This window comes from Pholis gunnellus, assembly GCF_910591455.1.
Source record: "Pholis gunnellus genome assembly, chromosome: 8".
In the NCBI taxonomy this organism is placed as follows: domain Eukaryota; kingdom Metazoa; phylum Chordata; class Actinopteri; order Perciformes; family Pholidae; genus Pholis; species Pholis gunnellus.
Window position 1 is genome coordinate 4,258,028 of NC_136534.1, and position 27,694 is coordinate 4,285,721.

General features: G+C 44.7%; 1 protein-coding gene across 3 annotated transcripts in view; it reads left to right on the forward strand.

Annotated features, from left to right (window-relative positions):
- The window catches only part of cep192 (centrosomal protein 192), a 31,309-nt gene extending 5,279 nt beyond the window's left edge, over nucleotides 1–26,030 (forward strand). Inside the window, exons 13-52 of one of the 3 annotated variants that reach the window (XM_079164280.1) lie at nucleotides 118–273; nucleotides 411–696; nucleotides 2,371–2,520; nucleotides 2,618–2,682; nucleotides 2,829–3,053; nucleotides 3,172–3,313; nucleotides 3,437–3,519; nucleotides 3,622–3,912; nucleotides 4,342–5,191; nucleotides 5,533–5,650; nucleotides 5,917–6,073; nucleotides 6,464–7,145; nucleotides 7,258–7,434; nucleotides 7,768–7,916; nucleotides 8,053–8,283; nucleotides 8,374–8,499; nucleotides 9,032–9,172; nucleotides 9,384–9,447; nucleotides 9,985–10,124; nucleotides 10,711–10,803; nucleotides 11,331–11,449; nucleotides 11,845–12,042; nucleotides 12,507–12,597; nucleotides 13,821–14,000; nucleotides 14,157–14,417; nucleotides 14,562–14,683; nucleotides 15,728–15,837; nucleotides 16,155–16,317; nucleotides 16,900–16,990; nucleotides 17,125–17,203; nucleotides 17,573–17,696; nucleotides 17,933–18,038; nucleotides 18,490–18,718; nucleotides 19,366–19,442; nucleotides 19,682–19,777; nucleotides 20,872–20,991; nucleotides 22,397–22,509; nucleotides 22,809–22,935; nucleotides 23,285–23,343; nucleotides 24,662–26,030. In XM_079164280.1, coding sequence (XP_079020406.1) covers nucleotides 118–273; nucleotides 411–696; nucleotides 2,371–2,520; nucleotides 2,618–2,682; nucleotides 2,829–3,053; nucleotides 3,172–3,313; nucleotides 3,437–3,519; nucleotides 3,622–3,912; nucleotides 4,342–5,191; nucleotides 5,533–5,650; nucleotides 5,917–6,073; nucleotides 6,464–7,145; nucleotides 7,258–7,434; nucleotides 7,768–7,916; nucleotides 8,053–8,283; nucleotides 8,374–8,499; nucleotides 9,032–9,172; nucleotides 9,384–9,447; nucleotides 9,985–10,124; nucleotides 10,711–10,803; nucleotides 11,331–11,449; nucleotides 11,845–12,042; nucleotides 12,507–12,597; nucleotides 13,821–14,000; nucleotides 14,157–14,417; nucleotides 14,562–14,683; nucleotides 15,728–15,837; nucleotides 16,155–16,317; nucleotides 16,900–16,990; nucleotides 17,125–17,203; nucleotides 17,573–17,696; nucleotides 17,933–18,038; nucleotides 18,490–18,718; nucleotides 19,366–19,442; nucleotides 19,682–19,777; nucleotides 20,872–20,991; nucleotides 22,397–22,509; nucleotides 22,809–22,935; nucleotides 23,285–23,343; nucleotides 24,662–24,794 — 6,924 coding nt within the window. In that variant the 3' untranslated portion in view covers nucleotides 24,795–26,030. The remainder of the gene's footprint in view (nucleotides 1–117; nucleotides 274–410; nucleotides 697–2,370; nucleotides 2,521–2,617; nucleotides 2,683–2,828; nucleotides 3,054–3,171; nucleotides 3,314–3,436; nucleotides 3,520–3,621; nucleotides 3,913–4,341; nucleotides 5,192–5,532; nucleotides 5,651–5,916; nucleotides 6,074–6,463; nucleotides 7,146–7,257; nucleotides 7,435–7,767; nucleotides 7,917–8,052; nucleotides 8,284–8,373; nucleotides 8,500–9,031; nucleotides 9,173–9,383; nucleotides 9,448–9,984; nucleotides 10,125–10,710; nucleotides 10,804–11,330; nucleotides 11,450–11,844; nucleotides 12,043–12,506; nucleotides 12,598–13,820; nucleotides 14,001–14,156; nucleotides 14,418–14,561; nucleotides 14,684–15,727; nucleotides 15,838–16,154; nucleotides 16,318–16,899; nucleotides 16,991–17,124; nucleotides 17,204–17,572; nucleotides 17,697–17,932; nucleotides 18,039–18,489; nucleotides 18,719–19,365; nucleotides 19,443–19,681; nucleotides 19,778–20,871; nucleotides 20,992–22,396; nucleotides 22,510–22,808; nucleotides 22,936–23,284; nucleotides 23,344–24,661) is intronic. The other 2 variants (XM_079164281.1, XM_079164282.1) reach the window with 2 other exon arrangements.
- Nucleotides 26,031–27,694: the final 1,664 nt, after the last annotated feature.

A 27,694-nucleotide genomic window follows, 5' to 3' on the forward strand; every position in this document is an offset into this window, starting at 1 on the left:
AAACGCGAAGCCCTGCACAATAGAACACCGTATTAAAGTTAAAGCTGCAATGGCTAAAATACTGATAAATATGATTTATGTCTCTGTTTGTCAACGTGGTTCTGATTTGAATGGCAGGATGCGATGGAGAGCACCGAGTCTGGGCCCACTGTGGACCGGCTGCTGGACCCAGCCTACCTGAGGTGTGGAGCTGGACTCAGGAGACCTCAGGACTCTGTAAATCTAACTTTCTCCCACCTTCAAGGCACCCAGGGGAGCTTCCACCTCTCCCAGGTACAACACGCTCAGCATGTAATATTGCACATTTCAACCCGTTTTTAAAGCAAATTGAGAGCTCAGAGACTAGTATCCAAACAAATTGTCATTGTTATGCAGCCTTTATACCTTTTTGTCAAAAAACTCACCCTTAGGTGCTGCTGCCAGAAGATGATGATGATGATGATGATGATGATGATGATGATGATGATGGAGTAGATGAGCATGATGGATCCAGGCCTTCCTTGGGCCTAAGGGGAGGGCCTTGTGGTGAATTGACAGCAGCAGAGGCCTCGGACAGCACCAGTGAGGACGGCAACAATCCCCTTTCCACCTCGCTGGAACCCAAGTACTTCTCCCAGAGCTTCCACCAGGACCAGGAGGATTCAGATGACTGCTGGAACCATTGCCCGGCCAACATGGAGATGGAGTTTCAACAAGGTTGGCTTTATCTGTGACGTTTAGATCTAGGTAATCAAACTTAATACACAATGGGCCTCATGCAGCAACATTCTCTTAAATTCATCTTGTATTTTCTCTTAATAGTTTGTTAAGAGAAAGAATAAGAGTAGTCAACTCCAGGTGCACTAAATGGTCTTAACCATCCAAATATGCTCTTTTTTTTTATGTTTTTTTTTTTTTAAATTATTATGATGTTTTAGGCCTTTATCTGACAGTGATAGTGGAGCGGGAGAGGGAATGTGGGCTAAGAGAGTAGAGGAATGACGTGCAGCAAACGCTCCGTCTAGCTGTGGGTCTTACCTGGGAACCTCTGCTCGGGGTATTCACGGCCTCATCGCTCGGCTATCGGGTTGCTCCTAAATGTGCTCTTACCCAGCTGTGCTGAAGGATGAACCCCACATGATCATCAATTTGAGGCCCGTGGCCATGTTTTTTTATTAAACACTAAATAAGGGCCGTGTGCAAATACTCTTCATCCAAATGAATCTTCACCATCGTGTCTGAAAGTCAATGGGCTGCGATGCTGGCGGTAATTGAGATAATACTTGTTAATTAACATGGAGAAAAACGGTAGAATATAAGTTATTATAGTTACGACTTTACTCTGCCACCAAAAGAAAATGAGGAAGAAGAACTTCAGCATTAGTGAAATCGATGTACTGTTTAATAAACTGTTTAAATAAACATGTGTCAGTAATGGTGTTCCAGGAAAACCAGAAAGAATCAAAGCTTGTGAGCCATTCAGAAGCTGAACACATGGCATATCGTCCAGGGTTTTTATAGAGTTTAATTGGACCCAATGGACTCCCAGTATTTTCTTAATAATCCGATCGTTATGATTCCTCTAAAACATATGATACATTATATGGTATTCAAGCTGTTTTTTATGTTCCTCTCATTTAAAAATGTTTCCTAGTTGGATTAACGGTTTGTGGACTGTGAATACCAGATGTTTTTTTTCTTATCTTGGTAAGAGGGCTCTCGTAAAATGTTCTCAGAAATCAATTGATACTAACAAAATGGAACCAAATCTTGGATACGAAACAAAAATTAGAGGAAATTTGTTTGTTACGAAAAATTCGCTCGAGCCGTTGTAACAATCATTAAACGGGACATTTATTCTTTGCAAAGAAGGAGACAGAGTTGATTCACATACAGTATACGTGGATCAAGGCTGCTCGGAGATCTGTCTCCGAGCCTCTGATATTTATACTAAGTAAACAACAGTGTCGCAGGCAATACGTCACGAAAGCATAACACACACGAGTTGCCTTCATACAGCATATTCTAAGTATCGAGACACTTTAACAATTTGTTCTAGTACAAAGCTCACTTTCATAATCGGAAGACGCCATGAAGTATTGATGCCGTCTACAACTTTATTTACCTTTACAAGCAGTGCTGAGTGTTCAGATAGACTAAACAGCTGTGGCGCTTAATGTCAGAGGAAGTTCACACAACGAGGACACATAAGGACACCAAGCTTTGTAAGCACACATTATAATTAGTCATTTAGATTTTCCCCAACAGTTTATCTATCGTTTCCTCCATAAGATAACCCTTTATTAGTCCCACAGTGGGGGAATTTACAGGATCACGTGAGGCCCATCGTTGCGTGGTGTAAGATGTTAACAGCATTGCTTGTTTCTTCAGGGGCCAATGCCACTAATAGTGTGGTGTACCAGAACGAAGAGGGGCAGTGGGTGACCGACCTGGCATACTACTCCTCCTTTGAGAAAGAGGTTGACGGGAAGACATCGGAGAATGTTGCCCAGTTTCAGACTGAGGACTTTGTTCCTGCCAGTACGTACAAAGGCCACAGCTCTATTGCATTTACTCAAAGATGGCTCTAATTTAGTGTTACTGTTGATACATTGACACTTATTTGTCGTGCTTGCAGGTGATGCTATAGGAAAGATAGTTAAGGATCAAGAGGAATTTGAGAAGGAGCACCAATTCATGCAGGTACACAACGGCCCCATTTTGTCCTTGATGTGTTGGTGCCATATCGTGAGAGAAGACACTAACGGACCGCTAAAACTCTCAGCTACCATGCATTTTCATAAAGCACTGCCTTTTGTAGTTGATTCTAAGTATTGCTGTTTGCGCAGGAGGAGCAGATTGAACCAGCCGGCAGCAACAGCACCTTTCACAGCGACTCCTCTTGGAAGGCCCCCACCAACAGCCACGTCCTGATGAGGGCCTCCCAGGTCTCCTCGGAGTTCAAGCAGGGGGACCACAGCTACCTGCGACTGACTTTGGGGCAGTTTTTTGGACAGCGCTCTGAAGCCCTGGGTTGTCTGGGTAGCCCCGATGATGTGGATTGGGTGAAACGGGTGAATGTTTTTTGTTATTGTTGTTGTTGTTGCCGGGTGACTGCAGAATATTTATGGCAGGGCTGAAGAAGATGTCTGACTTTAACATGTATTAATAGCTCCATCTTTGTTCCTCTAGCCGTCCTTCGGCTACATCATCACCTCTCCAGAGAAGAGGGAACCGTTTCCCCTGATTCACCCCTCAGACTTCTCAGCTAGTGACAGTTCTCCTCACAGTGACACCATGGAGCTCAGCGAAGCAGACAAAACCCTCAACCCAGGTGTGTTCACGGTATCACTCGGGCTGAAGAATCACTTTCTAGGCTCATGTAGTCGTACCAGCTGTTTTTGTGTGTTTTCCAGTAATTCACACTGTGCTGTTACTCATGATCATCTCCTTGCAGAGGACCTGGACAAAACTCTTGAGGCACCAGGTGAAAGGATGTCACCGAAAGGTGTTACTGATCCAGAACCACATGAACAGGAGGTACAGGGACTTTTTGGGATGAGTTGATGTTTCAATATCTCCATGTAGGATTACATGCGTGGCAATATGGCTTTCTGACATGAGATCCCTTCTCCTCTTTAGGACCACGCTGGTAGAGCTGCACTACCTGACAACACTGAGGCCTCTGGCTCTGATTCGAGCCCGGGAAACCAAAGCTGCGTGTCCCCCGACAATAACAGCAGCGACCTGATACTGAGTATCAGCACAATCGCTTCAGCCATTGCCGACGCGTCCATCAGCACCGACCCATCGCAGCTGGCTGCCATGATCGTGGAGCTGACCAAGAGGGGCAGGGCGAGGAATCGACCTGAGTCGGCAGGACTTGTTGGACCTGCTGTCAACTGCACAGAGGAACCACGCTCTGCTGAACATGTAAGGCTTTGTTTTTCTTCTTCAAATATTACTCTTGTATTTAATAGTATGTACCTTGATTTGGTCATTACCATATGCTGCAAAAGTGCCTCAATCAGAGTTAACATTGTTTGTTTTCTGGTGTAAGAACAGAAAACGTAATCAAGAAGATTAGTGCTCCAATTCCATATTATGAAATATATTAATCTCTCTTAATATATTATGTCTCACTAGGACAAACTGAAAAACATACATTCCCTTGAAAGTAATCCTCTTTAGAACTACACAAAGAAAAAATATATATTTTTACGTTTTGTTCAAGTTAAATACTTAATTACTATGTGCATTTGTGCTGCAGGGATCGGCAACATTGAAAGTGCGATCTCCTATCTTCCCATTTTCGAAGTGTAAATTACATTTTTTTTTTTTTTTTTTTTCCCCTCTACATAGATCCTCCCTGAGCCAAAGCAGAGTAGCCTGCTGGACGCACTGCAGAGGACCTGTGCCGGAGAGCTGAGCGCCTTCGACATGGAGAAATACCTGAAAAAGGCCGACGTGTCGGGCAGCAGCGATGTCTCTGTGGGGAACACTATCTTTGACCTGACCGGATGGGCCAACAACCTCAGCAGCTCTCACAGGAACCCTGAGGCAGGACGTCCTGAGGAACAGGGGAGCTCAGCTCAGCGAGTGGATAGCAAGACTCTACAGAAGCCCACGAGAACAGAAACCGAGGACAAAGACGGAGCAAGAGAGACGACAGTAAACACTAGCTCCTCGTTATCTCCTGGTCATAAGGGCCACTCAAAAAGAAGCTCTATTCCTCGTCCTCGTACATCTTTCAGCTCTTCCAGAAGGTCTGTGGGCTCAGGGCAGGCCTCCACTGTCTCGCCTCCTGCAGACAAATTGACAGCATGCGAGAAGACATGTGCTTCCTCAAGCAGGACCCTCACAGAAAATGGTGTAAAGCCAGGGGAACTGAACCCACAAGCATCCAGCAATACTAGGTCTTCCTTCGAAACATCACAAAAGAGTGACGAAGCCTCTGCCGCCTCACCTGGCTTGCCAAGTACCCCACCAGGCCTGAGGAAAGGTCAGTCAAGCCTGCCTTGTTTTAAAGGTTCCTCTCCTCCGCCACAGAGGGCGAGGACTGCAGGCCAGCAGCAGCAGGACAGACCGAGTCATTCTCCAGAGAAGAAACCACCACCATGCAGGAATATCTCAGCTGCTCCGCTACCTCGCAGCTCTCTGGAGAAACATGTTGGCTTCTCTTGCCAAAACACTCCACCGGACTCTGTGTCCGGTGAGTGAAAAGAGAGACTTCATTCGATACCTCAGTTTTAACAGTTTTCTGAATACGATGGAGAAAAATAAGTAATAACATGAATGTAATTTACTATATCAAAAGTCTCTGTACCCCTGCACTCATGTATCGAGTGCTTATTTTACAAATGCATATTGAAATGCCAAACATGTATCCATCAGGACGCCTTGCCTGAAAATCTAAATTTCCTGAAAAATGATTGTAGTGGCAGATCAGTGTTAAGTATCTTTAGTATGTAGAATCATGACGTGTATAATATGGCCAGAGTCAGCCCTGATGACATCATGAGTGTGAATGTTAACAATGACCTTGTTCCTCAGAACTGCCGAAGGGTTTCTCTGAGCCCGGTGTGGAGGAGACTCAGTGTAACTTCAGACCGTCCACCTCCCCGCTCACTCACTCCTCTCCAAGTCAGACCTCCGTTCCCATGGCTGATGGGTACTGTATCACACATGGTCCTAATATATCAAAAGAATTGAATATTAGTACTTTTTGTTAAGTGGTAACTTTTTATGGCTTCGGTTTTAACTTTACCCAAATGGATAAATTGATAACTTGACAAGAGAGTAACTGAGTAACCATTAATCTTCAACATTTAGTCTCTTGTCTGGTGTAATTTAAGTTTCTACTACTGACAGACACCGGACGTTTGTGCTTTGAGTTCTTATTTATTACTTTGTTCCCACTTTGTCTTGTCTCACCAGTATGGTGTCACCCACGTTGTCCAGCGGCGGTCTGGCAGACAACAGTCCAGGTGTCGACCTCTCTCCTCAGTCTCCCTGCTCCAGCCCGAGTCTCAGCAGGCTCACGTACATCTCAATGAACAATAGCACTGTCATACCTACACCTGACAGGCAAAAGGTACGGTAGGACAAGGTCTAGCGTGTCCTTATGGCCCTGACTGTAATACCCATCCTTATGCGTGAGACATGAAGGGCAGTTCGCAGTTCTCTTTTGAAATGAATGTTGCAAAGCCAGGTCACTGTCAATGTTGTTGAAATCTAGAGATGTGCTCTCTACAAAATACATTTCAAACGCTGCAGTTTGACCGTACTGTTGTTAATGTTGCAGAAATGAGATGTTAAACATGTATTTTTAAAAGAGTACATACGCATTCTGACCTAAAAGGATGAAATAGTGAATTATGTTTTCTGCGTCAGTTGTGTTTATTGGAGAAATGTTTTTAGTTCTTTATTAATCATGAGTGTGGTATTAAGTGTCGCGGGTTGTTCTTCTTGTTGCCGTCCACAGAACAACTGCACCATGGCACTGAGCACCACCATCATCCGATTCAGTCCGACTCCCCCCATGGAACCAGATGCACAGTCCGACCTCGATATTCTCGGCCGGCCCAAAAGCCTGGACCAGGTGCAACCTCAGCATTCTAAAAGTCTGGACCCGCTTCCAGCACAGCAGTGTAAAAGCCCGGAGCCCTGCCGCAGTGCTTCCGGTCTGAGCTGCACGCGCAGCCAGAGTGAATGTAACTACCACTACCATGCGGACAGAACTGGAGAGCTCTCAGCAGCTTGCAGGAACCACAAGCAACTCTCCGAGTCCAACGCGAGACAGCTCACTAAACAAGTGGACTCTGGCTACTGCAGCAACGTGAACATCCAACAGAGCAGCAGCGCCGCAGCGCCCCAGAGCTCGCAGCAGTGGGGCGCCGCTAGCTCGGTGTATGCTGGTGGGCTCGGCATGCCTCCGTCCTACTCGTCAGACGGACTTCACTATGTGCCCATCCCCAGCTTTAAGCCCCAATGTGCTGGCTTGATTGACCTTCCCCACCAAGCAGATATGCAGTCCCTCCTCGCTGGACGCTCTCTCTTCAAGCCCCAGCTGGCTCAGCAGTATTTGGGACCCGAAGCTCCATTACATCCTGGTGGCTACCATGTGGGAGCAACAGGAAATGGTCTCTTCAGCGTGTCCTCCACAGGCATGTGTTTTCTGTCAGCGTTCACAAATAATGATGCCGAGTTATTTGTGGCAAAACCGTAAAATATCGATAATGGAGCAACTGCCTCATCTTCTGTTTTTTTCCCCCTCAGGCATACCCAACAGTGATCTCACAGTGAGACACGTCCATCCCGCATCAGGTCATCTGGGGATTTCTGGGTCTGCTGGGTCCCATCACCTCCCCAGACCCCATCAGGGCCAGCAGGACTTACCCTACAGTCAATATGGTTCAGAGCCACTGGTGGCAGGTGGTCTTGAGGAGCTGAGAGGTAGCAGTGGATTTGGTGTTTATATGAGAGTTAACTTCCTTAACCATTTGAATTCCCTGTGTTGTCGTCTTGTTAATATTCTTTGTCATATCATAACTAATTATATATGTGGTCAGTTTGTTAAATGTAGGGGAGATAATCATTTTCTTGTGCAAATCAGAAAATTGCCACAAACAGTTTAACTCTTAATTTGTAAATCCTGCGATAAATGATAGTGCTCAAGTCTTTGCATCTCTTACAATCACTGACAGTAAAGCATTACTTAGCACTTCTTCTCCACAGAGGGGCAGCGTTTCCCCACATCAGCTATCCCTGTTCCTCTGTCGTCCTCAGGCCATGTGGTGGTGCCAGAAGAACTGCGGTTCCCTCACGCCTGCTGCGTTGGCATCGCCTCACAGACCTCCCTCAGCCTCTTCAACCCCTCCGAGAGATGGCAGCAGGTGTCGATCGCTGTCACCAGCCTGGCCATTGATGGAGAGAAGGTGAGCAGGAAGCACAGAGTGGTGACAGATGCAAAGGATACGCTAAAAGTCTCTTCAGAATTGTTTTAAAATATTCGGCTAAACCAGCTCTATTAATCATCACTTTTTCTTCCGTCCCTGATGCCAACCCCTACAGGTGGACAGCTTGCCGTACCAGTGGCTTATAGTGAAGAACAAGACGATCATTGCCCCCAAGAGTACAGAGGAGCAGAAGGTGTTGTTCATCCCTCCACAGGCTGGCGTGTACCAGTGTGTCTTCAGCGTTTGCTCCTGGCCCGCATCAGCGGAGACGGAGGTCGCTGCCAGGGCCAACATCTTTGCTAGAAGGGTGGTGCTGTTTGCCATAGCAAAGAATCCTGCAGTAGAGGTGGGGGCCGCTACTGAAGGACCCATGAATTAAATTGAAATATGTTGCATAGCACGTGGGACAGGATCTCAACTTCATTTTGATTCTCAGGTTGAAGTAAGCAAGTCTGGCTGTCTGGATTTTGGAGACCTTCCTGGAGGCAGCGCCAAATCGCTTCCTCTCAAACTGCTCAACAGGACTCATGCCACAGTGCCCATCAGGCTGGTCATCAGCGCTGTGAGTCAACAGTGCTTTTCTGCCGGAGATGCACCAATTGCCTTTTTATTAGCCAAAGTCTGACCCGACGATTCCAATTTTCTGTCTAAGAACTAATATTTAGTCGCTTTTTTCACCACCGTCCCACTCTATTTTATACTGCTGTGAAAACCTCTCCTTCACTCTATGTATTCTAGTTTATCGCGATAAGCCTGAGCAGCATGACGGGAATGAATTACAATATATTATGTCTGATTTAATTACATTTTTCCAAAATTATCACGTTTTATTTTGCAGTTGTGAAACATTGCAGAATCGCATAAATATATTCATCCGCTGCCGATCGATAGGTGCATCTGTCATTTCTACATATTCTGAACCATAATCTAATTCTAATCTAGGTTATCTAAACACTGGATTCAATTGGTCCTACATCCGGCATAAATCTGGTCTTAACTCTGGTTTTATAACAACTTGCTTTGCAGCAAAAACACAGCAGTGAGCTTAATGAATGGTATCTGAATGGTTCACATTTGACCTCATTTCTCTCCAGAATGCTACAGCTTGGCGATGCTTCACCTTTTCCACGCAGCCTGTCTCCGCTACGTCTGAGGCGGCGCAGCAGGCTGGACACATGACGCCGGCGTCGTCCTCCTCGGTGATGAATCACGTGATGCATGCCAGCTACGGAGAGGTTAGAAATGCCAGAAATCCTTTTATTTATAATTATTTTAAGCTGCATGTAAAGCTTGCTGAGGTGATTGTGGTATTTCACTACAATGAATCAGTGTTTTTGTTTGGTTTCTGAAAGAGAGGCAGAACATTAAGATATGGGTAACACTCACCTATTAAGCTGTGAAACTGGCTTCATCAGTCTCATGATAAGTTGTATTTATTTTGTTCAGAATCCACAGGGCTTCATGGTCTGGGTTCACTTCAAGGCCCCTCAGAAGTACTCTGTCTCCTCAGGTAACCAACCTTACATCGACACTTAATGTTTAGGCTAAAGTCAGTGGGGTGTGTTAACTATTTAATGTCACTATAAAGTACAGTGTATGCTGTTTGGGCAATTTCCAGGGGGAAATAAGTATTACTATTTAAAAAAATACAGTTTAAAAAGGAATATAGTACAGAAAAACAAGCAGTCATTAATTTGTTTGTATTTCTTTATTTTATTATTATTTATGCAGTAGCATAGACGCGGGTAGAGGGGGTGCTGACGAGGTTGCAGCACCTCCTAAAACCAGGTATTATAAAAAACATCAAAGTTAATGTTAGTGTAGTACACAAGTATTTGTGGTGGGAATGAGTGTTTGGTTTGTCTTTTATCCCCTGAAGAGTTCAATCCATTTAGCACAAAAGGTAACTATGATGAAATGCTGTAGAGGCTATTTGCCTACAGATGTCTCATTCCCTCTTCTCTTTGTTGCATCCAGTAACTCTAAAGACAATCACCAAACAAATCCTACTCATTTGCTGCTAACACTAACTGGTTGTGCTTGTCAGGAGAGCTTGGTCCGGCTGATGAGTACAGTGCTCGGGTGGACATTGAAGTGGACTCTCCTGGTCCTAGTCATGTGATCAGGAGTATTCCCCTCAGGGCCAGGTCTGGAACGGCACGGGTCCATGCTCCTAAAGACCTGCAGGTACTCAATCTGCCCGATGGTTCTTCGTTTTTTCAGACTGATAGTGTAGCTCTGCACACAAATACATGACAAAGACATTATTTATGCCATGTGACGAGTAAGTCTTTGTAGTAGTGAGATGGAGCAGCTGGTTTTCCATTGGCCAATCAAATGTGACAATTACTGTACCAGCACAATGTATATCAGTAGTGGTGCAACGGCCCGTAGTTGATCCGTGATGTGGTTGAAATCAGGTCAAACATCAACAAAAGCGATCTGTCTAGGCAGCAAAAGAACATCACCAGGGCAGCTCTGACGGTATTATTCGTCCTCCTGTTTTATCTGCTGATCCGATCTGTGACTCGATCGATCGTAGTTTACTTCACAGCAGGCAGATGAAGAACGAGTCTTGAATTTGCAGACCGCTTTAACCCTCGGCCATTTTTAAAGTTCATGTAAGCCCACAGAGCCCAACTGTGAAATGTGGATTCTTTTTTTGTAAAAGTTAACCTGATGGGATGCAGAACCGTTTGAGGTAAATCATCGTGTTTCATTCTTGTTCAACTTTCCTTGTCCTCTGAAGAGTTTTTGTGCTACTTCTGTCTAGACTGTCAGCTTGTCTGCTCCAGCGGGTAAATCCAGCCAACAGACGCTGCCATTAAAGAACGCAGGAAACATTGACGTGCAGCTGAAGCTCAAGGTAATTCTGACCTTTACGTTTCCCATTAGATGTGGGTAAGCCTCTGTGACATTCTGGGCTCAGACTGTGGCTCATACAGCGGGGATTCCATGATATTTCTTTGCTGTTTTTCTTGTTTTCTCCATTTAGTGCTGGACGATGTCACAAAATCTAATCTCAGATTTTTCAACATCACACCACGGTTCTTCTTAAAAACAAACTAGGCCGACAAAGGAATTATTGACTTTCATCAAACTTCACTTTAAAAAGAAAAATAAGGATGCATTCTATCCCTGAAGAAAAACACTTTTTTAAACACGTTCGCATGTTGGATGCCATTCCATTCACATCCCCTTAACCATGGTGGTTATGTAATTACCCGAGTTAAAGAGTCTTAAACCATTCAAATGAATTGATCAAATCGATTTATGCCCAGCTCTGTTCATGTAACGTCTTTTCCTCCTTGTTGCCTCCCAACGTTTGTTTGCCGTCTTGTCCAGAGGTTTGCCCTCTTCTTCTCATTGTCTCTCATTCATTCCTGTTTAAAGGGCAGTGATGCTGAGGACAGTTTCTCCGTGACACCGGATGAACTGTCTCTGCGAATGGGAGAGGAGCAAAGCATCGTGGTGTCCTTCAAAGCACAGGCCAGCAGGAAATGTCGAGAAAGGTATCCAAACATTTATTGCTATTGAAGTAACCGACAGCGCACAAGTCCCGTCAATGAGACCTTCAGGATGAACCGAGTCGATGTTGGTAGTAAAAGGTCAAGGTGTCGTCACGGAGACTCGGCCCGCTTCTTATGTACCGTCTATGGCCATAACTCATGAATTCATGTGCTAATTATGACAACTTCACACAATATCTTCACGGATAAAATGATGGAGTGGTGAGTGAAATGTGCACAATGGTGTCTAAGATGTGTATGACATGTACTTGAGACTGGTGAAAAGAAACACAAAACTTAAAATGTGTAACTATTTTTGTTAAGAGAGTTTAACATGAATGCATACTGAATGAAAAACGCTCAACTCACTAGTTGTTATGGACTCTGTTGTGTTGCAGCCTTCTCACCATCCTGGTGCTGCCATCGGGTCCTCAGTATGAGGTAACCCTGAGAGGAGAAGTTGTCCCAGAGGACTCTGGGAAACCTGCCATTCCCTCTGCTGCCGTCTTTGGTCCCGGCGTCGCCGATGACGTTCCTCCAATTCTCTCCAACAAGCAGTTCGTAGCCTGGGGAGGGGTCACTCTGGGACGAGCTGTGTAAGCAACTTTTCATTTCCTCATTCATTTCATCTTTACTTGGTTGCAGAAAAAAAAAAATGATTTTTTTTAGTTATCAATTATTCATTGGAAAGTAATCAATAAAAAAAAGTCAAGGCCCAGTGGGCCTTCTTATTCTATTACGGCTGGTATAATGTTATTCATGAGAAGGGACAGAGGGTCTCTACAGGGAGTGTTATTTCTCAGAAGCTATTTCAACATAATGCCCAATTTATTTATACTCATTGAAGGGAGGTAAAGTACAGACAGCAGTAAGAAGGCTAAATCCCCCACAGAATGGATGCATTCTTGAAAGGTTTAACTGGATGCAGGGTTGACTTAAAGTAGGACATTGAGATAATGACTCAGTCTCAAGTCAAAGTTTGTCAAAGGCATCAAGTTTGACACAGAACTCCGGCACACTAACTTTTGTCACATAACCAACGGTCGCCATTGTTTTCCAGCCAGCAGAAGCTGGTTCTCAGGAACAACTCGAGCCACTCCACACAGCAGCTGCGGCTGCTTATTCGTGGTCAAGACCAGGACTGTTTTCAGGTAGGTTGTAATATTTGCACTTGATAACATCTCATCTCAATTCTTCCTTGTTCAGAGCGTTCTCGCATGGTGTTTAGTGTGTTTCGACTCCCTGCTAGGAATCCAATGCAGAGTTTCATTCCCACAGTGCCTTGTTTGTTATTCAGCGATCCACTGCAAGCGTTTGTGACCAAAGCTGGTTTTATTTTATCAGGATTTTCTTTGTTCAACCGACTGGACAGCACAGATACATGTAGCTCAAACCAGATAGGAAAGAGGGCCGAGGTGAATACATTCATGTGGCATTAAAGGAGTACTGCACCGAATAGCATTGCAGTCCTATAACATTGTTGGACTCGTGATGGACTATTTTAAGTAATCGTTTTAGCCGAACCAGAGACGTTGTCTTTTTTTTATTCTGTGCATTCTTCTTCCTTGAGCCGCGATCACAGATGAGCAGTGGCCTACATAGGTCTGCCTCACTTCTATTTATTTCATATTCAAACTTGTAGTCTTCAACACCACCCAAAGCCAACACAAGTGCTGGTGGCAACCTCTGTGGAAACTTGCATTCTCTCTAGTGTCCACCAGGGGGCGACTCCTCTGGTTGTATAGAAGTCTATGAGAAGATGACTCTACTTCTCTTGATTTATTACCTCAGTAAACATTGTAAACATGAGTTTATGGTCTCAATCTCTAGTTTCAAGTCTTCTTCAATACAGCATGATGTTCATTTAGTAAACGATGGTCCATTTAGAGTCAAACAGACCATAAAGCAGGGGATGCTTTAGGGCAGGGCTTACTGTGATTGACAGGTCGCTCCCGCTACCTGAGCCATATCTGGCTACTCTACATCACTCCGCCGCATTCCAAATATGGTCAATTCTGTTCATGGGCAGCAAATAAAACAACATGGTGACGGTCGTAATCCAAGATGGCGATGGCAAAATCACAGATCTCTGCGCTTCAAAACGGCAGTCCACAAACAATGTGTGACGTCACAATGACTAAGTCCACTTCTTATCGACAGTCTATGCTCAAGTGACATCATATGAGACAATTTATCAGACTCCACACAGCTCCCTCCGGAGCCACAAAAGGCTTGTTTTCAGAAAAGAGTTCCCCTTTTAAGGGTCCCATTTTTTTTAAAACTCTTTCTCCTAACCCATCTAATAAAACAGAAACACGATAAAACCATGATGAAGATATGAAGTATATACACTTTTATTTTCTTTCTGCCTCAGCTCCAGAGCATGTTCAGTCTTGAAGAGCGTCTGACCCGACACGGGGAGCTGTCCATCCGTCCCAGAGAGGACGTGACCGTCCACCTGCTCTTCGCTCCCACCAGGGTGGCGTGCATGTTGGCCAAGCTGGAGATCAAACAGTCTGGAGTCCGGCCCTCTCAGCCCGGGGTCAAATTCACTGTGAGGATGTCACCGTTTGGTCCCGCCTTGCTCTCTGGCGTCTTTCTCTGTAGTCTGCGATCTCTTTGCATTTTCTCACTTCTGACTTTTAAGATTATTTCTATAGAAAGAAATGGGCTTAAGTTTAAGTGGGCTCCTATATTTCCCCATCCTCAGATTCCTCTGTCGGGCTACGGTGGGACGAGCAACATCATCCTGGAGGACCAGAGGAAGCAGGCAGACGGCTACGTGGCAATGCTGAGCGGCATCGCCGTCAGCCGCGTCAGCAAAGTGTGCCTGTGCGTGAGGAACACCGGCTCCAGAGCAGCGTACATCAAAGCCGTGGCCTTCGCCGATGTGCAGACACGATCGGTCATGGAGCCCTCTGTCATCAGCCTGGCCCCGTCACAGTTTGTACTGAAGGAAAGGACGCAAGAGGTAGGAGAATTATTATGATAACAAATATAGCAATACATACAGACTTTCCCTTCATTTAGTCTTAAAGCTATAGTTGGTACTTTTCTTTAGAAATCTCTGATTCTTATGCGTCTTGTCCTTGCTACAAATACTGTTTGTTTCCAGGTCATCACTGTGCTAATGAAGTCCACCCAGAGAGAACAGGCCCTGTGTCAGTCGGTCAATGCACTGCTGGCTACTGTCTGTCTGTTTTGTGGAGATGAGGTCTCCAGGCAGCAGTATAGGAGGTGAGACCTTCCAACGCAGTTTGCTTTTATGCTATTAAAGTTGTAATGCAGGGAGTTAGCAGTCAATTATAGCTGATAATTAAATCTGAAACGTCCTAATCAAAGGTTAATTACAAAGCTCTGATGTAACCAAAATGTCCTTTTGCATTGTATCAGTCATTTTGTTCCGTTCACCACGACAGCACTGTTCTGTGTGTAGTGGAGACACTCCAGGTATTAACGTTGTTTTTGATATGCTGGTCAATTTTAAGACGTCAGGGCTGTTTAGTGTCCATAACATCTTTCAGACTAGTGGAAAAGAAAACATTCAGGTGTTTATTTTACTACTTTGAATGAAGCCATTTTTTTTACCCAAACCACATGCAGTATTTTCAGAATGCTTTAAAGGCAGTTCTCTGATCCCTAGAAAACATGGTGGAAGTGAATTTTTGTATGGCTGTTGTATTTTTACTGATTTATGGAGGGATACAAAGAGATATTCAAAAGTCCGTCTGTTAAACCGTTGACTGTAATATGTCTCCAAAATGAAACAAGAATTTTTATCCTGGCTTTATCCAATGTTTAGATGTATGCAAATGTACACACATGTGGTAAGACAATAGCTCATTTACATATTTAAACATAGATTTTCAGAAAACTTATAATACAAAACAAGATAATTGTTTTAATGATAGTAATCCACTTTGGACATTTCATGCTGAATTATTAGTTTTTTCATTTTTCCTCTATTCACCTTTATTGCCTTAAAGAAAACATGTGCACCTCTAACCTGATTTTACCAATGCAGTAAGAACAATGCAGTAAGAACAATGCAGTAAGAACAGAAACAGCTGACGTTAATCAACAATTCTTTTATTGTCTAATTTCCACAATAAGATCAGAAACAAGTATTGTCTATGGTCAGCTTTGTAATGCACAAAGCTGTATTTGTGTGATGCACCTGCCAACAGATGACTTGTATGCTGATATGTATAATAATAGAAATCTTTAAAAGTGCTGTTTTTATAAATCCGATTCCAGATAGCTGTGCCTTTGTCTTCTCAGATTGCTTCAGAGCAAACCTGAGGCTGTGCGGAGGGCTCTGTCTGAAAACAGTCTGCTGAAAAACATCAACTTCAATGAAAAGTTCCTGGGAGAGGATGTCGTCACAGAGAGTAAGATGTCTAAAGATATGTTTAGTCTCCTCTTACATAAAATAAAGCCAAGTCGGAAAACCTGTTCAATATGACCGCTCAGCTAACACTAAAAGGTAATAATGTGCAAAGTCTTCACATGCTGATTAATTACTGAAAAGTGATTTGTACCCTGCAGTCAGTTCTTTAAAGCTTCTATATCTGATGCTCTATACGCTGAGGTTGTCTAACCAGTTGCTATACATGTACTGCAAATAGCAGATTCAGTTTAAAAAGGGTTGTTGGAGTACATGTCTCAGATATTGGTGTGTCTCTGTAATTCTCCACCTGTTCTGCAGCCTACGACCTGCCCCAACGGCCCAACGAGGCTCACATTTTCTACGGAAACATGAGCAAGGTAGTGGTGTCGTTGCTGGGAGGCACGAAGAGCACGGACGGTGAGCAGAGTGACCACACTGAGCTGCTGCTGCCCTCCTCCAGACACCGTCCAGAGACACACGGGTACTGTACTCCGACACAACGCATCCATTCATCACCAACATCCATTAGTCTCTAATCAGTATTGTAATGCATTTCAGTAACGTGAATCTCTATTTGACAAAAGCATGTGGAAATGCGTTCTACTTTAAAGGAATGCATAACAGATTGTGTGTGTCAATGACTCGCCCCCCGTGTTGCCTCGAACCCTTGGAGAAAACGTTGTTGTCTTCACGTGAACAGAGAATCAAACTGAGAAATGTCTTGATGAATCAATGGGGGCTGCGTATAACAACTGAGAGTTAGTAAAACTGTATCAAAACCCACATTTACACTCTCACGTGCAGTATAAGCCAAGTCTCATATATCCAGTCGTATGCTCGCTCCTTTCTATATATAACACTCCAGCATAAACAATGCTGTGCTCTTCACCAACACGAGGTAAAGCAAAGAGGGTAATTGATGAAGTGTTCCTTTTTAATGCGCAAACTGATTATGTATAAAGCAATACTGTAGGTCTGTACATTGTTTTTAAAGTGAGCACATTAAATGAAATGCATCATATTAGACGTAATGTACCTTTTAATGTTGTTGTGTAATACCCAGCAGCTTGGCCAACGGCAATGTGTCTCTGGATGTGCTGCCGGTGAAAGGTCCCCAAGGTCCAGCACTGAGAGTGTCAGAGCCCTCCTTAAAGGTACCAGAAGCCCCTCTGTACTGGACTGTAATGGTTTCATTGTGTTCAGTAATGAGATGAAAACATTTCTTACACTGCATTTGACATAAACAATGAAAATACTTCTCAATGCAGAATGCCTCTTTTCCCTTCAGGCTTCAGAGCCGTTACACAGGCAGTCTGAGTCCTGGACCATCCACCCAGAACAACTTGTGCTTGCAGCTCCCACCATCAGTGAGTGGAATCTAGATTTCAAAAGCCCATTATGTGCCATTAGATCACCTTAGCTTTCAATGCACTACAGATTTTGAGTATGGTTGAATAACCCCTGACCCTTCGGTGAGTGACACGGCGACTGTGGCGAAGTGGATAGCAGGGCCGTCATTCAATCAGAAGATCGATCCCCGGTTCAGGCTCCACTAGTCGCATGTCGACGTGTCCTTGAGCAAGACCCTTAACCCCAAAATTGCTCCTGTAGCTGTGCCTACTAGAATTGTGATATAATCTGAATTGTAAGTCCCTTTGGATAACAGCGTCTGCTAAATGACTGTAATGTAATGATGAGGAGCCAGCAGCATGACTTTCTTTTGTTGCTGTTTTCAGACGGCACAGCCACCACCAGTCAGGTTCAGATCCGGAACAACACATCCAGAGAGCTGAGCTTTGATTTGTCCTGGCCCGCTCACTGCCTCACCATCACCCCTCAGCATGGAGTTATCGAGCCCCAGTAAGAACACACGTGCTTGTGCTTTTATTTGCATTGTCCACACTGTATAGGTGATACCATGTGTGTGTAACCGGGGCAGTGCAGCCCTTCACAGCTATCGTCAGCACAGCTACACTAAATGAACAATTACAGGAAGTAGGTCCAGTCTTAATGTGATCCTAATCTTATGTGACTGTGTGTATATATGATTTTTATTAATCCACTTGTGTCCTGTTTCTTTATTAATGTTAAACAAGGTGCCACCTGCAGATTTTGATCAGCCCCAACCCTTCACTAGCAACGAAATCTACCCTACTGCCGTGGAGCGGACAGATTTATGTCCAGTGTGACGGTCAACAGAAGGTATGGGACACTTGAGACATTCAGCTTTTCAAACCTCAAGTCAGTCATCTTGTCATGTGCCGCGAGAGCTTAAAGGGTTGTATGAAGAACCAGTCTGTGTATTAGCTCCAGTAGTTGACACACAGGAGCAAAGAAATGTGCTGCTGTGGACGGTTTAGGTCAGGGGTCGGCAAGCCGCAAGCGGCTCTTCAGCCCCTCTGTTGCGGCTCCCTGATAACGTCGCTGGACACGCCGCCAAAAATAAAAAATGTTTTAATAGTTTGTCAACTAAAATGTGCTCCACATCCTATTACGTCCCCGTCCACATGGTACTTCCGGCTGTTTCTCCAATCTGGGGACCTGCCGACCGACATCTACTGTAACTAATACACTGACTATGGAAAAGAACCTCATACAGCCACTCCCTTTTAACGAGAGCTAAACGTGTTGTGCATTGTGACCACTGGTTCAGTTTATTAAGGTCCAGATTCGCGGGGACCTGGCTCTGGATGTGTCCGCGACCCCAGCAGACACCACCCTGTCAGCCCTGCCTCCTCAGGCTGCCACCCCGGTGCTGCCTGTGGCCAGACTCGCTGCCAGGCCCTCGCTACCTCCGCACACCCCACAGGCCCCTCAAGCCCTGGTGGAGATCAGCAACAAGACCATCGTGTTCCCCACCTCCCCCTCAGGGGAAACATCAGGTAAGCAGGTCACTGACCAGAGGACAGAGGTGTCTCTGTTCATACACATTTTGATCTAGAAGCCTACAATCTTCAGACTGATGTGGTTTTAAGTCTCACTTAATACACTTCATTCTCCACCTTTTGTAACTTAAGGCTCACCTTCTCAAATAAATGAAAACATAACATGACAAAGAATCTAAACTGTGCTTTAAATCTGTGTTACACCACTGTCCGCTGTAGGGACCAAAATATATTATGAATCCTAATTGTATGTATTGGTGCAGCGTTGTCTCCCACAAAACGATCCATGTTGTGTCACCTTATCCGACAGAATGTTAGCCAGCGAACCTGAAGTGCTGTGATATTTAAACCTCACTTTTAATTGAAATGGGGCATTTTGTTAACTCTATATTTAGACATAAAAATAACTAGCTTTGTAAATTGGCAAACATTGTGATTTTTAATTTAATCAAACCATTTAGCAGTAACTCCTCTGCCGTGTGTGCGTGTGCGTGTGCGTGTGCGTGTGCGTGTGCGTGTGCGTGTGCGTGTGCGTGTGCGTGTGCGTGTGCGTGTGCGTGTGCGCGTGCGTGTGTGTGTGTGTGTGTGTGTGTGTGTGTGTGTGTGTGTGTGTGAGAGACTAAGACTCTGCTCCTCTCCTTCAGAGGCTCAGCTGGAGGTGCAGAATGGGGACGGTGAAGTGAGGTGGTACCTGTCATCATTTGCTCCTACATATGTCAAGGTGCTTTTCTTTTTCTATTATCTCTTTCTTCTGTCACCTCCGTCATTCTGTTTACTGTTCTTCTCTTTATTATCCTTACTCGGGAATGAAAAGATTTTCTTTGTTTGGAAGTTTAGTTCCAATCTCACTATGTGAGTGTAGCTGAACTCTTTGTCTTGCGACTCACTTTAGTAATGGGTTCATTTTGTTGAGTGGCGGCAGTGACTCGGCTCAAGCTGTGGCCTCTTCTCTCTCCTCAGGGCGTTGACAACACTGGAGACGTCTACCGGGCCACTTACACTGCTTTCAGATGCTCCAGGATCTCAGGCACTCTGGGAGCTGATGAGAAGATGCAGGTAGGCACCAGGGAACAGCTGCCCATGCTCCATGAAGTTAAGTTTAGATGAACAGATCAAAATAGTCTGCCTATCGGGTCCACATATAAACACACATTTTCAGGGCTTCCAGGTTAAGAAAAATGAGTTTTTTTATAGATTAACATCACTAATGGCTAGAACACAGTCATAACTACACACATACCAGTATTCACTTTATTAACCCTGTTGATATTCTTTCATGGAGTTTGTTTTTTTGCAGGGGTTGGTTCAGCTTCTGTTATAATTCATTGTTTGTTATAGTTTATAGCCAAATAAAACAAACATTTATTTTCAATGGCTACTTTTATAGTTAAGGACACTTTACATGTAACACACTTCAGTGCTCTTGCAATTAAAATCAAGGCTTTTATATACTATTGACCTTTTTTTTAATCATTTTCTCAGAGAATATTTGAGTTTCTCTTAATTTACCACTTTAATCTCAGAATAAACACTTTTTTTTTTCTTGTAAATTTGAGTTTCTCTGAATATTTCCACCTCTAATATGCGGCCGTGAAACAGTCCTTTCTACCACCTGTTTACCTGAATGGCTCTGCTCCATTTAGGTGTGGCAGTTGGCGTGCTAGAGAGACTGTACACAACACCAAGGCCTTGGAAGTGGTACATCTAAATAGAATGCAGCCATTATTTTAACTGAGGAGTCTAAACACTGAGGAGGGCCTGTAGAATAGAACCGCTGGTGTTAGTTGTTTCCCCGCGGCAACAGCACTTCACTAAATCCCATCTGGTTTGCAGCACCTTGTCAAACCAGTGCCTCAAAAAGCTCAAGCAAAACCGTGTTCTGTTGTGAAAACTGCTATGAAACTTTACATGAATCCTCCAGTCTTTCTCTGAGCTAGTCTATGCATTTAGAAGGATATAATTATAAGCCATAGTTGCTGTATATTCCACCTGAAAAGCTTGCAGCAGTGAAACTATGTAGAGTTATGAGGCAGTTGGTGAGTTAGATTTTCCTCGAGGTCAGCCTCTGAAAACGTAAACGAGTACAACACTCATTTATACGCAGAAATCAAGTGTGACTGTTTCCTCTGATGGTTCTCTTGCTCTCCCAGGTGCCGATTACTTTCCTGCCCAGGGACAGAGGGGACTATGCCCAGTTTTGGGACTTGGAGTGCCACCCTGTGTCTGAGCCCCAGCAGAAAACCAGAATCCGCTTCCAGCTCTGTGGCACTGTGAGGACTCCAACACTGTACTACATAGTCTTTCAGAGTTTTAGTTTTACTAGAATCACTGTTTTCTTATTTTCTCTCCTTAAAGGGTTAGATAGGATTTTCTGAAGTGTGGTTGTTTGAGGTTCTTATCCACAGTCGGTGTATTAGCTACAGTCAATGACGGCCAGCCTCAAGTAAAGCAATGTACTGCTGTGAAAACATCTGTTTCAGTTCAGTGTATGATATACTATAAATATCTTCTCCCATTTATCTTGCTGAAGACATCCTGACGAGGAAACTCTTAGCCGTTAGCAACGCTTTCTTCAACTAGCCAGTAAATTGACCTCACAGAGCATGGCCGTTGTTGGTCTAAATATGCCTCGATCGGTTAGTTTGTTTGTGTTATTGTGTGACTTTGATGTTTTTAAAGGGCACGTTCGGATTCAACGAAGTCGCACAATAACTCAAACAAACTAGCCAATCAAGGCAGCGGAAGTACCAGCATCCCCTGTGTTCTTGGGAGGTAAAATGACTGTTTTGGGCAATAGTTTGTTGGGTTCTGAAGCTTGAGTTCCCCGTCGGGTACCCTTAAACCGACATTAATAATAAAGAACCTCATAGAACCCCACTACAAAAACGTCACACTTTAGCCATGCTTTATCTAACCCTTACTGAGGTACATCCTTCCTTTACAATGTGAAGCAGATCTACGTTTATCTACCATATTCATCAGACCTTCTGCTGAACTAATCATGCCATTTATTCACTATTTCACGTGTTTCAGTGTTTTACAGCAGCACATGTGGTAGTGTAGTACCTTCACTGTGGCTTTGTAGTGTTACAGAATTAACAAATGAGAGAAGTGGGTTGTGGGATGGTAAGGAGCGCACACGCAGCGCACACGCAAAGCCTGGAGCCCCCCCCCCCCCCCGCTGAGACGGGGCCCCAGGCTTTGCGTGTGCGCTGCTTTAATGTGAAGTGTTATGACAGACCCAGTTAACTTAAGAGCATACATACACAGCTTGTGGGATGTCTGATAGATGGCTCCACATAAAGCAGGTTAAGTGGCTGCGATGGTGGTACTTTTGTTGTCTCTGTATTTCTTAGATGCAGCGTTTAGAAAAAAATAATAATCCTGCAGTGGTGTTAAATGCTTATCTGAGACTCTGGTTTTGCGAGGCTTTGATTTAGATTTGCGGCCGTCAGTCTGATGTGGAACTGAAATGGGTGTGATGTGTTTCCCATTTAGTTTTTAATCATGTCTGCAGTAGATGTAGCAGTGCATGATCTACTTGAAAGATGTTTGCGCTGTATGTTCCTTCACGGTTGTATTTTACCAACCAGCTAGTTTTGCAGTGGAATGTAGATTTTTCTTTTTCTTTTTTACTTACTAGCCGTGATCTTAAAGATGTATCTGTGTCTAAAGGGAGTGAAGTCTGGACCAGTGGAAGGACCACAGGAAGGAGACTGCTCTCTGGTGAAGACCGAGGCCACGGTCAAGACCCGGAAGAGGGCTGATGCCTCGGCAGGCAAGACCAGGTGAGACCCCCCTTCTCTCTAATATCTATTTATGTTGCTGTGAAAACATCTCAAACAACTGGATTTATTCAAGTTTCTCCCCAACACTGCATTTTACGAGATCACATGTGATCACAGCATCACGTTCTAATTGACCTTTGCATCCAGTACTCAATAATTCAAAGTCATTTTTTATTTTTTTCCTTAAAGTCGACGTTCTTTAAAAGAGTTGTGTGTACCGTAGGTTGTGTTTTCTAGCAGGTGTCTCACCTTCAGGTGCTGGTTGTGCTCTCTGTTAAAACACATTCTCTGCCTTTCAGTCAGGAGGAGGCGGTGAGGAGGGGTGTGTACTCCCCACAGGACCTCTACACCTTCCCGCACACGCGGACGGGAGAATCCAGCACCCTGAAGGTCAACATCCGCAACAACTCGTCCGACACGCATGAGGTGAGGCCCTCCTTATTCTCAGGAAGACACGGGGAGGACAAACCTTTGCTTCCTCACTTTAGTCCAATATATACAGATGAAGCACTTTCTTTTCCAGAACAAGATGAGCTGAGTTAAAGCAAGGTTTTAAAAGAAATCCTTTTAAGTTTCTGGACGTTTTTATCTCTGGGTCAGTGTACAAAGAAGACGTTGGCTCACATTGTTTCGTTTCATTCAATATTGCCAATACAAATTGCACGACTGTCTTGTCTTTTGTTACTAAATGATGAATGTAATAACTCCTAACGATTGCCATTGGGCTTTGCATGGATTTGGTATTTGATGTGTGGCTTCTCTAATTGACTTGCAGCTGAAATTTGTAAACCCTACGGAGCCCTTCCACATCAAGCATTCCAAATATTCCCTGAGGTGAGTCCAATGGTCCTTATCCCAGACACTCGTTCTACACTCTTGATGGTAGCTGGGTGACACATTGGGAAGATAACTCGTGCCAACTTCTGTTTTTCTTTGTTGCTGCGCTTCAGTTTTAGTGTTTTTTTTTGTTGTGTGCTCTACACAGATATCTCTCATGGGTCTAAGTAGCTAGGTAATAATGTTTAGTCGGATATAGGACACACGACTCAAGTGGTGCGCTGTGCTGTAACGTAGGGTGTGTCGTTGGCCCATTGGGGCCGCTCACTGCGGGAGACGCTGGGACCCGGAGGACGTTCCTGTATGCGGGGAGCACTCGAGGCCTCGGAGAGCACTGGTGCTCCCTGACTGAGGCCTGTGGGAGGGGGGGTTGCCTGGCCACCAGTCGTGCTCTGCCGATGAGGGACTGTGTTCAGAATGAGCACAGCGTGTGTTTTCATGTTGTTAAAATCGGAATAACAATGTGGTGTGAAAAAATAATATACATCGAACTTCATTCACTTCCTCGACAAAAATGAATCGTCGTTGGACATACCGTTTGTGTGTCATGACTTTTTGTGTCTCCACTGTTTGCCACAACCTGAGCCTGAGCCAGCCCTACAGCAGGTGTGTTGTGAGGCCCCCCCCCCCCCCCCCCCCCCCCCCCCAGCATGTTGTGGCTCTTGTCATGTACTCTCATTACCTCGGACCCCCCACCGCCCCGCTCATTTGTTATGCTGTAACATTCTTTTTCTCTCTGTATTAAGGCTATTTTTTTGTTGTCCAGACATTTTTACATTTCTTATTAATCAGTGTGCCACATCGACATCAAGGTGAACATTGAACTTTAATATGACACCACATCAGAATCAGATTTGGCATTTCTTTCTCCAAACCGTATTAGCCACGTACAAAGCAACATTTTAAAAGCCTTTTTCTCAAATAATCAGGACATTTTCATTATTATACATTAGTCTTCTTGTATAAAGCTCTGACATCTTTCTGAAAACATCCTCATCTGAGTTGAAATCATTAACCCTACCGACCTTCCACCAGCAATAAGCTTAACAAGAATCAACTCCAGTCCTGTAAATAATGACGGGGCAATTCAACATTTCTAAAAATCCTGTCTTGCACGCGTATTGCTCGACTGCCACAGATTGAAGCTGCATGCTGTAGGTCGCCTACCGCTGGTCCAGCATGTCATGATTCATAAAGTGCAATCCCAAGTACTTTATTGTAGTTTTATGTGAAAATGCATGCGTTTATGTTGTGTAATCATGCTCAACATTTCAATTTGAAATCCTGACCGTCGTTCTTCTTTGCCACCCGTTAGGTCGCAGCACTATCTGAAGCTGCCCGTCCAGTTCAAGCCCAGCACTGCAGGCAGACACGCTGGCTTGCTGCTCATCCAGTTGGAGACAAGTGGAAGTCTTGTTATTCAGCTGACCGGTGAGGCACTGCCTTGAGTCTAACAGCCTACTCCTCCTCCTCATGCTGGCTGGCTCTGGGTGGAAGAGAGGAAAACTGCAAACAGCTGTGGATCAAATAAAAGCCCTGAATCCGTCCTATATCTGCAGTTCTACAGCTCTGGAGATGTACTTAGTGGCTGATTGACTGGAGATGACTTGAGACTCCACTGCCAACATGGCCCTGTCTGCCTCTGGATGTGGCACAGGTGTCCTCAGCTGGCTCGCGAAAAGAAAAGAAAAAAAGATTGCGTCCCGTTTTGGAGCCCGAAGCCGAATGATTAGGTCTGACTGGCTCACAATTAGTCTGCACCGCTCTGACATGTCACAGAGCTAATGATTTCTGTCACTTTACTCCGGATCTGGTGTTGGCCTCTTCCCCGAGTCGCGTCACAAGGCAGCGTTGTTGTCTCCACGGCCGCTGACGGACGGTGCCAGTCGGGATGCGTTGCTTTGAGTTGGTCACACAGGAAGGCCTCTTGCTCTGGGATTTTTGTTTTTGTCTCGACCCCCTACATGAGATTTAAAGATTTGAGATTTGTTGTTTTTTTTTGTCTACATTTCATAACATTTCCCCAATCTTCAGTGCCGGTGTGGAGTCTATGGAAATGGTTCCTCCTCTCTCGGAGGCCACCTGCACAGTGGCCTTTGTCGGTGGAGCCGCGTGTTTACTTCCCGGCAACCTCCAAGGCTCTCTTCCAAGCGGTCCAGATGTACTTGATTTAGTCTGGATTGCTGCGGCTGCATTAGGATGGCTAATGATTGTTATTACGCGCTAACAGAGTCTCCCTCTTGTGGGGTTTTTGTTCGGCAGCTCGCCAGGCCCGCTTAGTATGGTTACCATGGCAAAACGGTGTTAATCACCGTTCCAGTCACAGAAAATTACCTCCCCGCTTCCTCTTTTGGCTCTGGGGCAAATGGCCAAAATTGCTTGGGGGGTGGAGGTTATTGGATTCACATCCATAATTGTTTTTGGAGCTGGAATATCATGGGGAAACGCACATAAACTTCATCAAGGATGTGTTGTTAACCTGTTCGGTACCGCACGCTGGGGCAACACTAGTGGAGCATTGTAGAGCTCCTAGTAGAGCAAGCTCTAATATGAAGGCAGTGTGTTGTCACAGGCTGCTCTCAACTATCCTGACATACTTAGATACACAATTTGCACATGATTTAAATAGTATATAATGTAATATATTGTATGTACACATTTTAAATAAAGTATTGTGATAAATAGCTCGGCTGGCTTTAATCGTGGGAAAGTTATTGGAAGAAATGTTTGACAGGTAGCTTTCTATTAATAGCGTCGGGCTGTTTGCTTTATTGGGGAGGTCCTGTGTGCAGAGGTGTAAACATTGAGACTGTAAATAAGAGATGAGGATGAAATGGGATTAAACCAGCATTACATTTTGATGGCATGCACGCATGGTGATGATGATGAACTTTATTTATAGAGCACTTTCCTTAACATTGCAAAGTAGTTCTCTAACAAGAAGGGGGAAAAAACCCAATAAAACAGTGATAATGAAATACAATAACGCTCCCATCAATTGCAATGAAATAATAATTCGCAGAGGAAATCTCTTTTTAGAGGAAGAATCTTTTTAGAGGAAGAATCTTTTTAAGAAGAGATTTAAAAGTAGTGGTGGGTTAAGCAGACCTGACCTCAGCAGTTTGGGGGCCTGGACTGCAAAAATGTGATAGCCCTTAGTCAGCAGTCGCGCTCCGGGAAACCGCTCGGAAGGCCACTATCGGCTGATGGAAGAGGGCGCACACAGGCTCTAAAGGGGTTAGTGGGTCTTTCATGACTCGCAGTATATAGTTGCTGGCAGTGTGACAGAAGAAGTGAGACTGACGTTGCTCCTGCACCGTCTGTCATGAAGTCCATCCCAACATCAAAGCACAGACTGATGAATTCAATTTAAGGTTCTATTAAATTACTTTAAATTCCTGTGGTCTGGCTCTGCTTTACATTTAAAATCTGTCGACTCCTTATTCTGCACCAAAATACTGGAACAATCTCCCCTCTCAGTATGTATAGACTGGACTAAAACATTAGAATATAGTTCTAATAACAATGGTTTTAAGCTCTATTTATATTTAGTTTTATTTCTGTTTGGCATCTCCTTGAAATTCTTGCATTTGTATGTTCCTGTATTTGATGTGCCTTTGAATCAATGAGATGAACCACCTATTTGAACAATATTTGCTGAACTGCTTCCAACACCGGGGCTGCTGTGAGCGCGTCCCTGAGCCCTGAGACGGAGACGAGGTGTCACGCTGTTAACCCGGGCGGCTGCTATATGGAACGAGACCTGCAGGTGTCGCCAAAGCGTCATCCTCAGCACGCGCCGTACAGTAGAGTAGGGCAGCTGGGCTTTTATTTTGCTTCCCCAGACTGGAATCCACTGTAGTGCAGTTGGACTTGACGTCTAGCGACACAACATCACAGACTTTAAAGCAAGCAGACGCGGCGGCTTAGCGCGTCAGTGACTGCGTTTACAGGTAGGGACTGCCTGCGACATGCTCTCCCCCCAGTTATTTCTGTACATGTGTGTATTTTTTAAATGCATAATGCTGTAGTCGTGGGCGGCTGAGGGAACGTTGTGCTAGCTGGTGTGGCTAAACGCAAGTCTGGGCTGACCGGTGTCCGGGGCGGGGGGGGGGGGGTCTGACTTTGGGCCAGGCGGTTGAAGTTGCTATTAAGGAGTTGGGGCTGCTTTCCAAGCTGCGCCAGGAAAGCAGAGCTAAGCTAACGTGGGGCTAAGTTAGCAGCAAGCAGGCTAGCCCTGGCTACCATCAATTTGCAGGGGCCACAGCACCCAGTCCACTATGTCCGTCCCCCCCGCCCCCCCGGTACCGCTCCCTCCACCCCCCACTGACCGTGACCTCCGTGTTAA